Source organism: Nelumbo nucifera, chromosome 1, assembly GCF_055504915.1.
Source record: "Nelumbo nucifera cultivar China Antique chromosome 1, China Antique-T2T, whole genome shotgun sequence".
NCBI lineage: Eukaryota > Viridiplantae > Streptophyta > Magnoliopsida > Proteales > Nelumbonaceae > Nelumbo > Nelumbo nucifera.
Genome location: NC_142649.1, coordinates 189,176,977 through 189,190,408, shown reverse-complemented (window position 1 = coordinate 189,190,408; position 13,432 = coordinate 189,176,977). Strand labels below are relative to the sequence as shown.

General features: G+C 38.0%; 1 protein-coding gene across 11 annotated transcripts in view; it reads right to left on the bottom strand.

Annotated features, from left to right (window-relative positions):
• LOC104596196 (SPX domain-containing membrane protein At4g22990) overlaps nucleotides 1-12,827 on the bottom strand; it is an 84,813-nt gene extending 71,986 nt beyond the window's left edge. Inside the window, exons 1-6 of one of the 11 annotated variants that reach the window (XM_088895666.1) lie at nucleotides 12,621-12,827; nucleotides 12,344-12,474; nucleotides 12,135-12,230; nucleotides 9,653-9,726; nucleotides 9,454-9,558; nucleotides 8,501-8,621 (exon numbers count right to left, since the gene is read on the bottom strand). In XM_088895666.1, coding sequence (XP_088751792.1) covers nucleotides 8,501-8,599 — 99 coding nt within the window. In that variant the 5' untranslated portion in view covers nucleotides 8,600-8,621; nucleotides 9,454-9,558; nucleotides 9,653-9,726; ... (1 more) ...; nucleotides 12,344-12,474; nucleotides 12,621-12,827. The other 10 variants (XM_088895662.1, XM_010257258.3, XM_088895664.1 and 7 more) reach the window with 10 other exon arrangements.
• Between the last annotated feature and the right edge of the window lie 605 nt (nucleotides 12,828-13,432).

The following is a 13,432-nucleotide window of genomic DNA, read 5'->3' as shown; positions in this document are numbered from 1 at the left end:
CTCCCACAACCTCATTTGCATCCACGTCAGGTAATCCTGCCACAGCTCTCCATGGATCATTGATTCTGGAGCGTCAAAACACATGACTGGTATGTCCTCTTACTTTCAAACTTATCACCCTCTTTCCAGAAGTGATAAAGTGAGACTAGCTGATGGATCATACACTTTCATAGCTGGTCAGGGAACTCTCTCTCTTCCTCTCAGCCTTACACTTTCTGATGTTCTTCATGTTCCAAAATTTCCTATGAATTTGTTCTGTCAGTAGTGTTACAAATTCCTTAAACTGTTCTGTGACATATTTCCCTTCCTATTGTGTGATTCAGGATCTGGCCTCGGGGAGGACGATTGGTAGGGGACGTATGGTTGATGGACTCTATATGCTGGAGAATACGGCTGGTCTTCATGTTACAGAGTCTATGAGTCAGTTCAGAAAGAGTAAAATGTATTTGTGGCATTGTCGCCTGAGTCATTTGTCTTTTGAGTCCTTGAAAGTTGTTTTTCCAGAACTATGCAAGTCAGTGTCTGTTTCTAATTTCTCTTGTCAAACGTGTCAGTTAAGCAAGCATTGTAGAACTCATTTCCTTCAAAAAAATAGTAAATCTAAGTTTCCTTTTCACATTGTGCATTCTGATGTGTGGGGCCCTGTTACTTTACCTTCTAAGAGTGGCTACAAGTATTTCATTACTTTCACTGACGATTATTCCAGATACACTTGGGTATACCCAATGCGAACCCATGAGGAAGTACCAAAAATTATCCAAGATTTTCAACGGATGATCTTCACCCAATTTCAGACCGAGAAACAAATATTTCAGTCAGACAATGCAAAAGAGTTTTTTCATAGTGACCTCACGGAGTTCTTTGCTTCACATGGCTCACTTCATCGGAGCTCTTGTGCCCGCACGCCACAACAAAATGGTGTGGCTGAACGGAAGAACCGACACCTCCTTCAAGTGGCACGGGGTTTACTACTTCATATGAATGTTCCAAAATGATTTTGGCTTGAGGCTGTTCTTTGTTCTAGATACCTCATTAACCGAATGCCCTCTCGTTGGTTAGAGTACAAAGCCCCACATCAGCTTCTCTTCCCTAGGGCCCCTCTTCTTTCTATCCCTCCTCGTGTTTTTGGTTGTCGGTGCTTTGTCCAAAACCTATCTCCCACCCGAGGGAAATTGGACTCTCGTGCTATCCCGTGCATATTTCTTGGCTACTCATTCTTTCAGAAAGGGTATCGTTGCTTTGATCCTGTTTCTCGGAGATTCTATGTCTCCATGGATGTTAACTTCTTTGAAGATGAGCCCTTCTTTCCTGTTTCTCCTCAGGGGGAGTGTAGGCATGAGGAGAAACTGGTTCAGCTTCCTCCTCTTCCTAATCCTTCTCCTTCTCCCCCTTCTCTTCCTGATCCTCCACCTTTCCATGTTTTTTTTCGTCGTCATAAAGGCCAACCAAGTTCAAGAGCTGTGGAGAATCCAGAAGTTGTACCTCAAGTGCCATCAAACTCCTCGGGGGAAGATCATACTCACTCAGGTAACTTGACTCCCAATGATGGTCCTGACCTCCCTGTTGCTAATGATCTTGACCTTCCTATTGACCACAGGAAAGGTGTTAGGTTGTGCACCACTAAACACCCCATTTCCATCTTTGTTTCCTATGAAAACATCTCACCTTCATTCTGTGCCTTCCTTACCTCCATTGACAGTATCCTTATTCCCAAGAATGTGACAGAAGCTCTCTCAGTACCGGAATGGACAAATGCCATGAAGGAAGAAATTGATGCTCTTCATAAGAATGGCACGTGGGAACTTGTTGATCTCCCTAAGGTAAAGGATCCAGTTGGATGTAAATGGGTGTTCACTGTTAAGCATGGGGCTGATGGAACCGTGGAGAGGTATAAAACTCGTTTAGTGGCAAAGGGATTTACTCAAGTATATGGAGTTGATTATGCAGAAACCTTTGCCCTTGTTGCCAAAATGAACTCAATTAGAGTACTTTTCTCTCTTGCTGCTAATCTAAATTAGGATCTACATCAGCTCGACATCAAGAATGCCTTCTTGAATGGTGACCTTGAAGAGGAAGTTTATATGGTTCAACCCCCCGGTTTTCTGGCTCAAGGAAATGAACAGAAAGTGTGCAAGTTAAAGAAGTCTTTATATGGGCTGAAGCAATCACCAAGAGCTTGGTTCAGCAGATTTCATACTACAGTTCAGCAGAGGGGATACAAGCAATGTCGGTCAGATCACACACTGTTTGTGAAAAGGGGAGAAGGTAAAATGGCTGCCCTAATAGTATATGTTGATGACATAATTGTTACTGGTGACTGGAAGGATGAAATTCAAAGTTTGAAGGGTTTCCTTGCCACTCAGTTTGAAGTGAAAGATCTAGGACCTGCCAAATACTTCCTTGGAATTGAGGTTGCCCGATCAAGAAAGGGTATCTTTATCTCCCAAAGGAAATATGTCCTAGACTTGCTTAAGGACACTGGAAAGATTGGGGTTAAGCCAGTTGGCTCTCCCATTGACCCCAACCATAAGTTAAGTGACAGCCAAGGTGAACCTCTTAAAAATGTGAAGCAATTTCAGAGGCTTGTAGGGAGATTGTTGTACCTCTCTATGACCCGTCCAGACATAGCATATGTTGTTGGTGTCCTCAGCCAGTTCATGCGTGCTCCTAGGACCACTCATCTTGAAGCAGCAAAGAGGATACTACAGTATCTTAAGAAGTTCCCTGGTGCTGGCTTATTATTCCAGAAGCATGGACATTTGAGAGTTGAAATTTTTACAGATGCAGATTGGGTTGGATCTCAAAGTAACAGGAGGTCTACTAGTGGTTACTGCACCTTTGTAGGAGGGAACCTTGTTACTTGGAGGAGTAAGAAGCAAACGGTGGTGGCTAGATCCAGTGCTGAAGCTGAGTACCATGCAATGGCACATGGAGTAGCCGAAGGTATGTGGATAAAGAATCTGTTGGGTGAGTTGGGTTTTCCAATGGACAAACCCATGACTCTACTCTGTGATAACAAGGCAGCTATAAGTATTGCTGCTAACCCGGTACTACATGATAGAACAAAGCACATTGAAGTTGACAAGCACTTTATCAGAGAGAAAGTCATCACAGGCGAAGTATGCACTCCATATATCAGCTCTGAAGACCAACTAGCAGACATCTTTACAAAAGGACTAAACCATTCCAGACATCAAGATCTCTGTGACAAGTTGGGCATGATTGATATCTATGCTCCAACTTGAGGGGGAGTGTTGACAGATGTCATTGTATGTACTGTACACAAATTTAGTGCCCGCAGGGTATTTTTGTAATTTCTGTATCACTTGTGTTGTACGGCCAATATAGTATAAATACAAATGCTTCACTCGCATGAAGCAAGTTCTTTTGAGGCATTAAGTCCGCCAGCCTCTTCTTCTTCTTCCTTCTTCTCTTCCTCTTCTTTCTCTTGCTCAACAGATATGTACAATTACAAGAATGCCCATACAGGGCTGAAAGAGAAAAGAAGAATAAGATGTAAAAGTAATATACAATAGGGACTATACTAATAAGGTAGATCAAGTTATAGAGTCTCCACGCAACTCATGTAATTTTCCCTATTTTTTACAACAAAAAACAAAAGAAAACATTGGGGGCTGAAGAGAGGTTTTAGAACAATTCTCTCTTCTTCTTCCTTTTCTTCCATCTTCTTCCTCCATCATTTCTCTCTCTTCAATCTCCTTTTCTTCTATTTCTTTTCTTTTAATTCAGATTATTGCACATGTGATTTACAACTTGGTATCAGAGCAAGTTCTCACCTTCTTTTCTTTCTTCTCTCTTTGCCTATACAGAGCACGTGCGATTTGAGTTGGATAGGGTTCTAGAACCTCTAGTAGGAGTGGTTGAACTTTCTCTTCTTCTCCCCTTCGGGGTTTTGAGTTCCTTACCAGATTCAAGCCAGAGTATGATATTGTGAGACAGAATGTTTTGGCGACGGATGAGGTGACTTTATCTCAAATTTATGCTATGGTGAGTAGTGAAGAGAGCAGGATACAAGTGTAGGCGTGCACCTTTTGAAAGGGGTGCACCTAGAACCTGGGCCAGGCACATACCCCAAAATGCACCTCGCTTGAGCAACTAGGTGCACCTTTTAAATCACTGATCCAAAGCAAAGCTGCTCTTACAACCCTCCACATTATTCTTCCTCTTCAGTGGCGCTAAACAAAGGCAGAAGGGTCAAAAAGCCTGCTTACATCTGCTGGCCTATTCCACCTGCATCCAAAAATCAAGAAGATCCAATTAGTAAATAGTTGCAGTCCTCAACAAAGGATTTTCAAAGAGTACACCAATTGGGTGAGATGCAAAGAGAGGGCCTTCTCCTTTGTAGATTATCCAAGGTATTTACTTTCCCATGAAACACTTCCCAAAAGAAAGCCAAGACCTTAGGGGAACAAGCTTATACCAAATCTCCTTAAAAGGGAAAGAAAGAAAACACAGTGGACAGCCCAAGGCCTTGAAGAAAGAAGCACAAGAAAAATTACCTGAGGGCACAAGACTCCAAAACCTTTTATCTGGTTCCTGAGATCCAAGCAAACTTTTTCAAGAGAATTCAATAGGCCAGTTAGACTCGCAATTTCCTCATCCTTTAGACCTTTTTGGAACCCAAAGTCCCATACTAGAGTCAAAGGAGATTCCAAAGGGGAACAAAGACGAAACAATCTCTTTCTTTTACAAAGAGATAGAGAATAAGGATGGAAAGAGGTCCTTCAACGAAACCTCTTCAACCTAAACGTCTTTCTAAAACAGAACCGAATTACCAGTATACACATCATACCTGAGAAAATTGTTGAGTTGAGGGAGAGCACTGTAGATTGCCTTCCAAGGTGATGCCAAAGTTGCCCGCCGAGAAACCCCAGCATTCCATCCAAGTGGCCATGAATACTTCCTATCACCTCATACCACAATCTCTCTCTCTAATGGCCATCTCCATAGTCGTTTCCCCAACAAGGCCATATTCTTTTGCAATAATTTCCCTAGTCCTAAACCTCCCTCTTCTTTACTCCTGCACACCACCTCCCACTTCACCAAGTGATCCTTCCTACTTTCTCCCGATTCCCAAAGGATGTCTCTCATCAACTTTTCTAGCTTCTTAGCTTCCCTAGAGGGAATCCTAAAGATTGACAAAAAATAAGTAGGTAGGTTAGTCAGGGTGGCTCTAATTGGGGTAATCCTACCCCCAAAGAAATATAATTATTCTTCCAAGAGGCCAATCTCTTCTTAAACTTCTCTAGGATAGGACACCAGAAACTGCTCTCCCTAGGGTTTGCCCCTAACAGAAGACCTAGGTAAGTCAAAGGCCAAAAAGCTATAGAATACTCTAAACACCCTGCAATTGCCTCCACCTCTCTATCATCCAAGTTTACCCCTGCCGCAACACTCTTCTCAAGGTGAACTCTCAAATTGAAACATACTTTCAAACCTTTTCACCAACGTCTTTAGATTCCTTACCTTCTCAAGGTTCCCTCCTTTTCTTCCATCTTCTTCCTCCATCAATTCTCTCTCATCAATCTCCTTTTCTGTTATTTCTTCTCTTTTAATTCAGATTATTGCAGATGTGATTTACAACTAATATCATTGTTTTATTAAATAAACGTAGCTTATATGAACTTATTTATGAGGGTGGGCTTTGGTGCAATGGTTGGGTTGCTCCATTGCAACCTAGGTGACCGGGGTTCAAATATTGGAAATAGCCTCTTTGTATGTACAACAAGGGTAAGGCTGCATACATCTGTCCCTCCCCAGACCCCGCATTGGCAGGAGCCTCATGCACTGTACTCCTCTTTTATATTTTTATCAACTAATTAGAACCTAGGCACAAATTAGTCATTGCATCAGCATCAGCAAGAGAGGCCTAAACAACTAACCAACGTTTCACCTCATTGATAAAACTGGTAGAGAATACAAACATAACAGGTGCTTGACTCATAAACTCATAAAAATTTAGAGGTTGACAAAGAAATTGAGGAGTCAGAAGGTGAGATTCTAAATTCTGGAGGGACGGATGTAGAAGGTAGACCCCTCAATCATGAAGAGGTGATTCATTAATCATAAGCTCAAAATTGAGGCTCTTGTAAATGTAGAAGGCAACATAGAAACTGATAAGATAGGGGCTGGAGTTCAAAGTTCTGATTGGATAGTGTACAGTTGAAGGAAATATGGGACAAAACCTATTGCAAAAAATCAAAGGAAGACACTGAGGACCATAATAGAGGAGTAAACAGAGTATGTGGAGGATCAAGGAATTGTGAAGAGGAAGTTGGTGTTCAGGTTGATGAGGTTTTTATGGTAAATAGATTATTTTTTTATTGAAGTTGTGGATAGAGAAGTGCAGGTAGGTAAAGCTCTACTGTGGAGATGAACTTGCAAGAAAAATCTTTGAGGACCTTGTAGTTAAAAATAGACGGAGTTGGAAGAAGCAAGAAGTTATGAGTGGAATCCAATATTAATGAAGCAAGGGAAGAGGAGGACAGGGTTGAGGGAGTTATTAGGGTGGGGAGACAGAGGGGTTAAAAGGGTGAGTTAGGGATGGAAGTCAGGTGGATAGTGATATTTTGCGATGCTGGAGTAGACAAGAAGTTTTTCATTATCTTTGTTGTCTTGTAATTCTTTTATTCTTTTAATGAAAAAGTTCTTTATTATCAAAAGAAAAGGTCCCACAACCAAGTGAATTTACAAGAAATCCACCCAAAGTCCTATAAATTACTTAACAATCATACTCTCAAGCAAGAAGCTGTTCAAGAAAATCCAACTATCAGTTTCAGATAGAAACTGCAACAAATTGCACAGAATCCAAAATAATATATTCATCCACTCTCAATTCTTGAGGATGGGATGATAAATTGATAGTCTATCAGAAATTCTGTGAAACATTCTTGAGAGAAATTGTAGTATGCATTAACATCAAATTGACAAAATACCTATTTGAGACATTACAAATGCAGGGAAATATAGATGAAATGTCAATGTTTTCCCTTATAATGTTAGGAAATATAAATTATTAATATCTAGCCCATGCATAAAACCTAAATATTAGTTCCAACCTAGAATTAAAGAAGACATTGAGGTAGTTTTGAACTGTTTTCCTAGTTTCCCAGCAAAAAAGAAGCTAACAAAAGAAGGTTATCCAATAAAAATATTCATATTCTGGTGAAGATGTCATTCTATGTGAGGGAAGAGAAAATAAGGCTGTTTTTGGTTGAAGAAAAAAGTAGGGAAAGGTAGGAAAACCTTTACAAACCTTGTATGGGTTTCCCCACCTTTCCCTACCTTTAACTTCAAACCAAACATAAGCCTAAAAGCTACCAAAAGGGTACACAATTCCAAATGGCTTAACCTAATGCACTGACTGTGAGGGTTGACTGAGCCAATACTATCAGGTAGGCTAACAGATCTAATTCAGACCCATGGAGGCTGGTACTTATCTCCATGCCAAAGCAGATAGTATAGCTAGGAAGGGTTCTCTTTTCTTTTCCTTCCCAGTTTCTTTGTTGAGGATGGGGCCATGTTTGCTCTTCTTGTAAAACTGTGCAACCCTCTCATGCACAACTCTTTTTCTCCTTACTGAAATAGTTACTTTCTTCATATAGAGAGAGACTGAGAGAGAGAGAGAGAGAGGAAGAAAGAGAGTAAAACAAATGAGAAGTACTATCTAAAGTTGCCCATAAACATTGGCTTTTAGCGGGATTACAATCAGTCAATGAAAATGTTGAGTATTTACCAGGTACATAAAACAAAGGTCGATGCCTTGTGTCAAATACTAACAGTTAACAAGTTGAGGAAAACCAAGAGAGGATCCTGGGTTGTAAAGAAACTACTCAGAAACTACCCCACTTTCTATGTGTTTATTTACCACACAGAAGATTCTGGGTTGTAAAGAAACTACCCCACTTTTAGTTAATAAATCCACAGCTAGATTCATGTCTCTAAATGGATATTAAGCTCAGTTTGGAAGGAGTATAAATACAAATATACACAATGCAAATACATACAAAATATAAGTCTTTTCACTCTATATATTTGTATTTGTACTCCTTCCAAGCTGAGCCTTAGTAAAATAAAAAACAAATGTATTTCCTAATATAGTCACTCATGCAGACCAATATCCAGGGGTCATCCAATAGTAGTTGATGACTACTCGCTTGATACAACCTTGAAAATATGCAATTATTTTCTCCAATTCTCTGCCACTGTGAATCAACAAGAATTTACATATGCTTGCCTCCTTTAATCTCCTCGGTACTTGAGGAACCAGAAATATTCCAGGGTTATGTGAAGATTTGAGGAACTGATTTCCACAAATGTTCTTATTTTGATGTAATTGACTACTTCAAAAATATATAAAATATAGTAACAACAACTTAACAGAGTTAAACTTATAATAGAAAAGATTAATGTTCAGATGAAAACAATCGATGATGATGGTGATGACAATGATGATATTTCATATATAACTCCCCTGTACCTGAGTATCCAGCATTCTTGAAAACTCCTTGAGAACATGACGACGATCTTGAGCTCCCACTTGCATTTGTTGAGAATATTGTTTCACTTTCTTTTTCATTAATTTGTAATTGATGTAATATCTTTAGAAAACCAAAGTTAAGCACAAATTAGAATATAAGCAAAACAACTAAGACATAATAACTGACATTTGACATAGAGTATTCAACTTAATAGATTAAAAGTCATGTTAACAAACACATTAGTTGTCTGCAACAACACCAAGATGAAACCAAAAAATTATGCAACAGATGGGCTTCCTTGCATATATATATATATAGATAGATAGATAGATAGATAGATAGATAGATAGATAGATAGATAGATAGATAGATAGATAGAGAGAGAGAGAGAGAGAGAGAGAGAGAGAGAATTGGCAATTTTATTTTCTCAAGAAATAGCATCCAAGAAGTGAATTTCTCCCACTCTCAAATTGGAGCTTTCTTCTTCAGACATGTGGCATGTTAGACCCATATTAATGTGTTTTTTTCAATTTCCTAATTCAAATAAAAGATTCATTATAAAGTCTTCAAGTGGTGTGAGTCCCATTCTTTTAGATGAAATAAGTTGTCACTTACAAATTAAACCTGATTTGATTTTTTTAAATAAGGAACTCAAATTAAATATACCGTATAAAGAGCAAATTTGAAACAAAATCATATACAAGTGTAGTTGCCCCATACTTAGTATGGGGTCACTCTCTACTGTTTCACTGAAATGGCAAGCTCAAATATTTTATAGTGTTAATAGATAACTTTAATATATAGGTACTAGGCAGTTTCCCTAACCTAATAGCTTCCCTAGGAAATTATGTATGGTTTTCGTGCAAAGCCAAACTATCCAAAATTTAATATGGCCCTTCAAATTTTCAAATATCTTAGGTTCACATGAGATTTGTGAAGCATTCTGCATTACCACATTTTATGTTGAAGTCATAGAGCTCTATCATTGTATGGGGTCATCACTCATCAGTTGTGTTTGCAACAACTGCATCCTTTTCGATCATAACAGTCAGGAAAGCTAACAAAATAAAAAACAATCCAAACATTTACCAAATAGTTTTGCAACAACCAAAATCAGATAATTAATATCTGCAGAAAGATATCAAACATACCCCTGCCATTCCTGAATTTGTCTTTCCTTCAACTTTTTCCCGAATGCAACCATCTTTCAGTAAAACCAGTGCAGCTAATTGTAAATAGATAAATAACAGTTAGTTATTAGAGATCAAAACAAAAAGAATGCCAAATACTATAGCAGAAATTATTCTCCCAGAAGAAAGCAGTTTAAATACTATTTTGAAAGTAAAAGGTAATTCATAGAAAATAACATAATAGTATATCAAGAACTAATCAGGTAGCTATATTACCATTCTCTTCTCCTAAGCAGTGTTAACAGAGAAATTATTAGACAATATAACTTGCAATGAAATTTTTTATGAAAACAAATAGAATGCTCGTTATAAATATCTCAACTTTCAGTTGCAAGCTTCTTCTTACAAAACCATGATAGGAAATATCACATTCAGATAAATATAATGAATCAAACATTCCAAAAAAATCAAAGAAAGAAAAAAGAGAGAAAATGAAGGATCACACTGCTCTAACATTTATGGTTGGTAATGTTATGAAAATAAGATCCAGACCAGATATATGCTAATCTGCAAAAACAATTCAAAAAACCACCACTAATTTCCACATAGTGCCTGTTAATAAATTAATAAAACAAAGTAAATAGTTAGTGATCAGGAAAAAAAACAGAGCTAATACTTAATAGACAAAAGAAAGGCCATAACCCAATGTTTGTCCCAGTCATATGGGGTCTTGGGAGGAGTAGACTGGATACAGTCCTAACCTTTGGCTTTTTTTTTTTTTTTGCACAAAGTGGCCACTCTCAGATTCAAACCTGCATTTCATGTTTACCAGCCTGAGATTTTACCATTACACAAATAGACACCTTCCATCCCTTATTACGCAAACATTCACATATGTATACTAGTATATGTATACCTTACACATATATGAGAACTTCTAGCCATGCATGCTGCAAGAGTGCGAGACTGCAGATAAATCAACAAAATTGATCATGATTTTCTGGTTAAATGCCCACCCCTACCCCCTATGCCCCCCCCCAAAAAAAAAAAAAAAAGAAAACAAAAAAAATAACTTGTAATTACCAAAAGGTCATTGTTTTCTCTTTGTTAGCCTGTAATTTGCAGGCCTGTATGGCTAGTGTCTATATGTGTGTGGACATTTAAATCAACAAAAGTAATCTTGATTTTTTATTATTATAAAAAATATGTCCGCACAAAAAAAAAATATACATGTCAACATTCACAGACGTATACTAGTATATGCATACCTTATATATAAGAACTAGCCAAACAGGATAAATCAACAAAAGTAATCATGCTTTCAGGTAAGATGCCCCCCCCCCTCCCACCAAAAAAAAAAAAAGAATGCAATTTGTAATTACCAAAAGATCATTGTTTTCTCTTTGTCAACCTGTAATTTGCAGGCCTGCATGGCTAGTATCTGTATATCTATGTATGAGTTTGGGGTGGGAGTGGGGGTTTGACATCTCTAATCACTAATTTTGTATATAACATTTTTACCCTCATGTTTATTGGAAAGTACAATGAAATTAGAGAGGAAGAACCGAAGAACAAAGCACTGTTATATTTCCTTCAACTGGGAGTTCAGTCATTTTTCAAAAGCAGAGGATAATTTCTATTATGTTTCCATATTTTGTGTTATTCCCAGTTCATTTTTCCCTCTCATATTGCTTTACCAGTTAGACACAAGAAGGATTCAGACAACAGGACTCAGCAACAACTTTGATCAAATCACTAAACAGACTTCAATTAACTAAAGGCCACTTAATGCTCCATTATTACCCAAGAAACAGAAAAAGAAAGGACAGCTCAATTCCTGGTTATAAATCAAGTAATTGAATCTTGGTTTCTGCATGAAATTCAAACCAAAACGAAGATAAAACTGGTCTGGTGCCTCAATTGCAAAGGTAGTTTCACAATTATTCCCTCATAGTAAGAAAAACCAACCCATGAAAGGTAGCAACTCAAAAACCTTTTAATAAGCTTTCTTCAATGGTGCTTGCCAGGCTTTGGTTATTTTCTGAAGTGACAATTCAGACCATTCTGAATGTTCAGAAGAAGTATCTTCTGTACGAAAGTGCTTTTCCTATTTCTCCAAAAAGAATGTCCTCACAAGGTTCATGGATAACTTGAACCTCAGCAAAATGAGGACAGAGTCAGTGATCTACAGAATTCGCTCCAACGGCCATCAGAAATCCAAAATGTTAAGCGCTGTTAACGAGATGCTGCATTATATGATATAAAGGTATAGGTCCAGCTCCTCTACTTTTCTTACACAAGTCAGGCATAGCAAATCTTTAGTTGCGTAACCAACCAAATTGATTCCAAGGATCAACGGTAAATAATCTATTTAATTCCTAGAAGACGAACTAAAAACTAGATTGTGGAACTGTAACGTAAGATTTACCGGATACTAAGCATAGAGACATAAAGATTTATAAACACGAGAAGAAACTTGAAGAGTGGAAAAGAGAAGCATTACAGGAGCTGAATACGGAAAGAATAGCTGTTCTAGTACGTATGGATTTGGGAGCAACTTAGATGATCATCAACAAGGAGAGAAACAGGAATAGAGATTCTGTCAAAAGACAAAACAAAACGAGTCAGAGATCTCTCCGCATACAACGTGACATAACAGAAAAAAAAAAAAAAAAAAAAAAAACAGAACTTCTAATTCACAAACGAGTGTACCAACTGCTCCCTCAGAGCTTTCGAGGGATGGACTAGCAGAACCAAAACTTCAATGGCTTCAATCCAAAAATCTAAAAATCACACTACTTCATGATATGCAGGAGCCAAATTCACCTTACAAATCCGTGCTCCTGACACAACCGAATTCGAAGGTAAAATGAAGCGGATGAACACCCAGTAGAATATAAGGGCTTGGATTGAATTACATTACATCAGAAAAAAAAAAATATATATATATATATATATATATATAAAGCAAAAACAAGTCACATCTCACCGCATGATTTTTGTAAGAACAATAATTTAGGGTTTGACATATTTTCCACACTAAAAAAGAGAAAACCGAACTAAGAATTTAGTTTGCATTTTTAAGAAGGTGAAATAATATGCAATTACTAAATTCAACAATTTTATTAGATTCGTCTACTACACTGTGATGCTCTCGCGTGGAACCAAACGGTTATGAATAGCTTCCTCCTCTTATGCCACGGATCTGTTTGATAAGATGATCCCCGATTTTGAAGGAAGGATCCAACCACATGTACTGTGCTGGCACGGATCTGTTTGATAAGGTGATCCGTTAAGATTCTAATCCGACGGCCAATGAAAGTTCCAGTTTGTAATAACTAACAATAATGGTGTATAAGACAAAGATTCGCATTTAATGTTTGGTGTTCCTTTTGATATAAATGTGACAAGAATGGAGATAATGGCATGGCAGTAGAAAGTAGAAACTGGAAATAATATAATTAAATAAAGACTGGAGGTCTGCATTTATTTACAGAACTCCACCTATATGTATGGACATAAATGATATAAATAAAAGGAAATCAGAAATTAAAATCTTGCGTGGCAGGCTATGTAGCCGTAAGCCATGCATGGTCCTGTCTGTCTTTTTAGTATTTTCCCTCAAAAGATTTAATAGATCCTCGTGGCCCTACACCCCCTTAGTTCTATTATATACCTTCTGTGGAGTGTGGGCATTGACCAGGTTAATACTTTTTCTAAACTGGCAACGTGTCGTGCTCAGGTTGTTCAACTGTAACGGCCGGGTTTCAAAATAAATATCGGTATCGCGAAGGGTTTTCC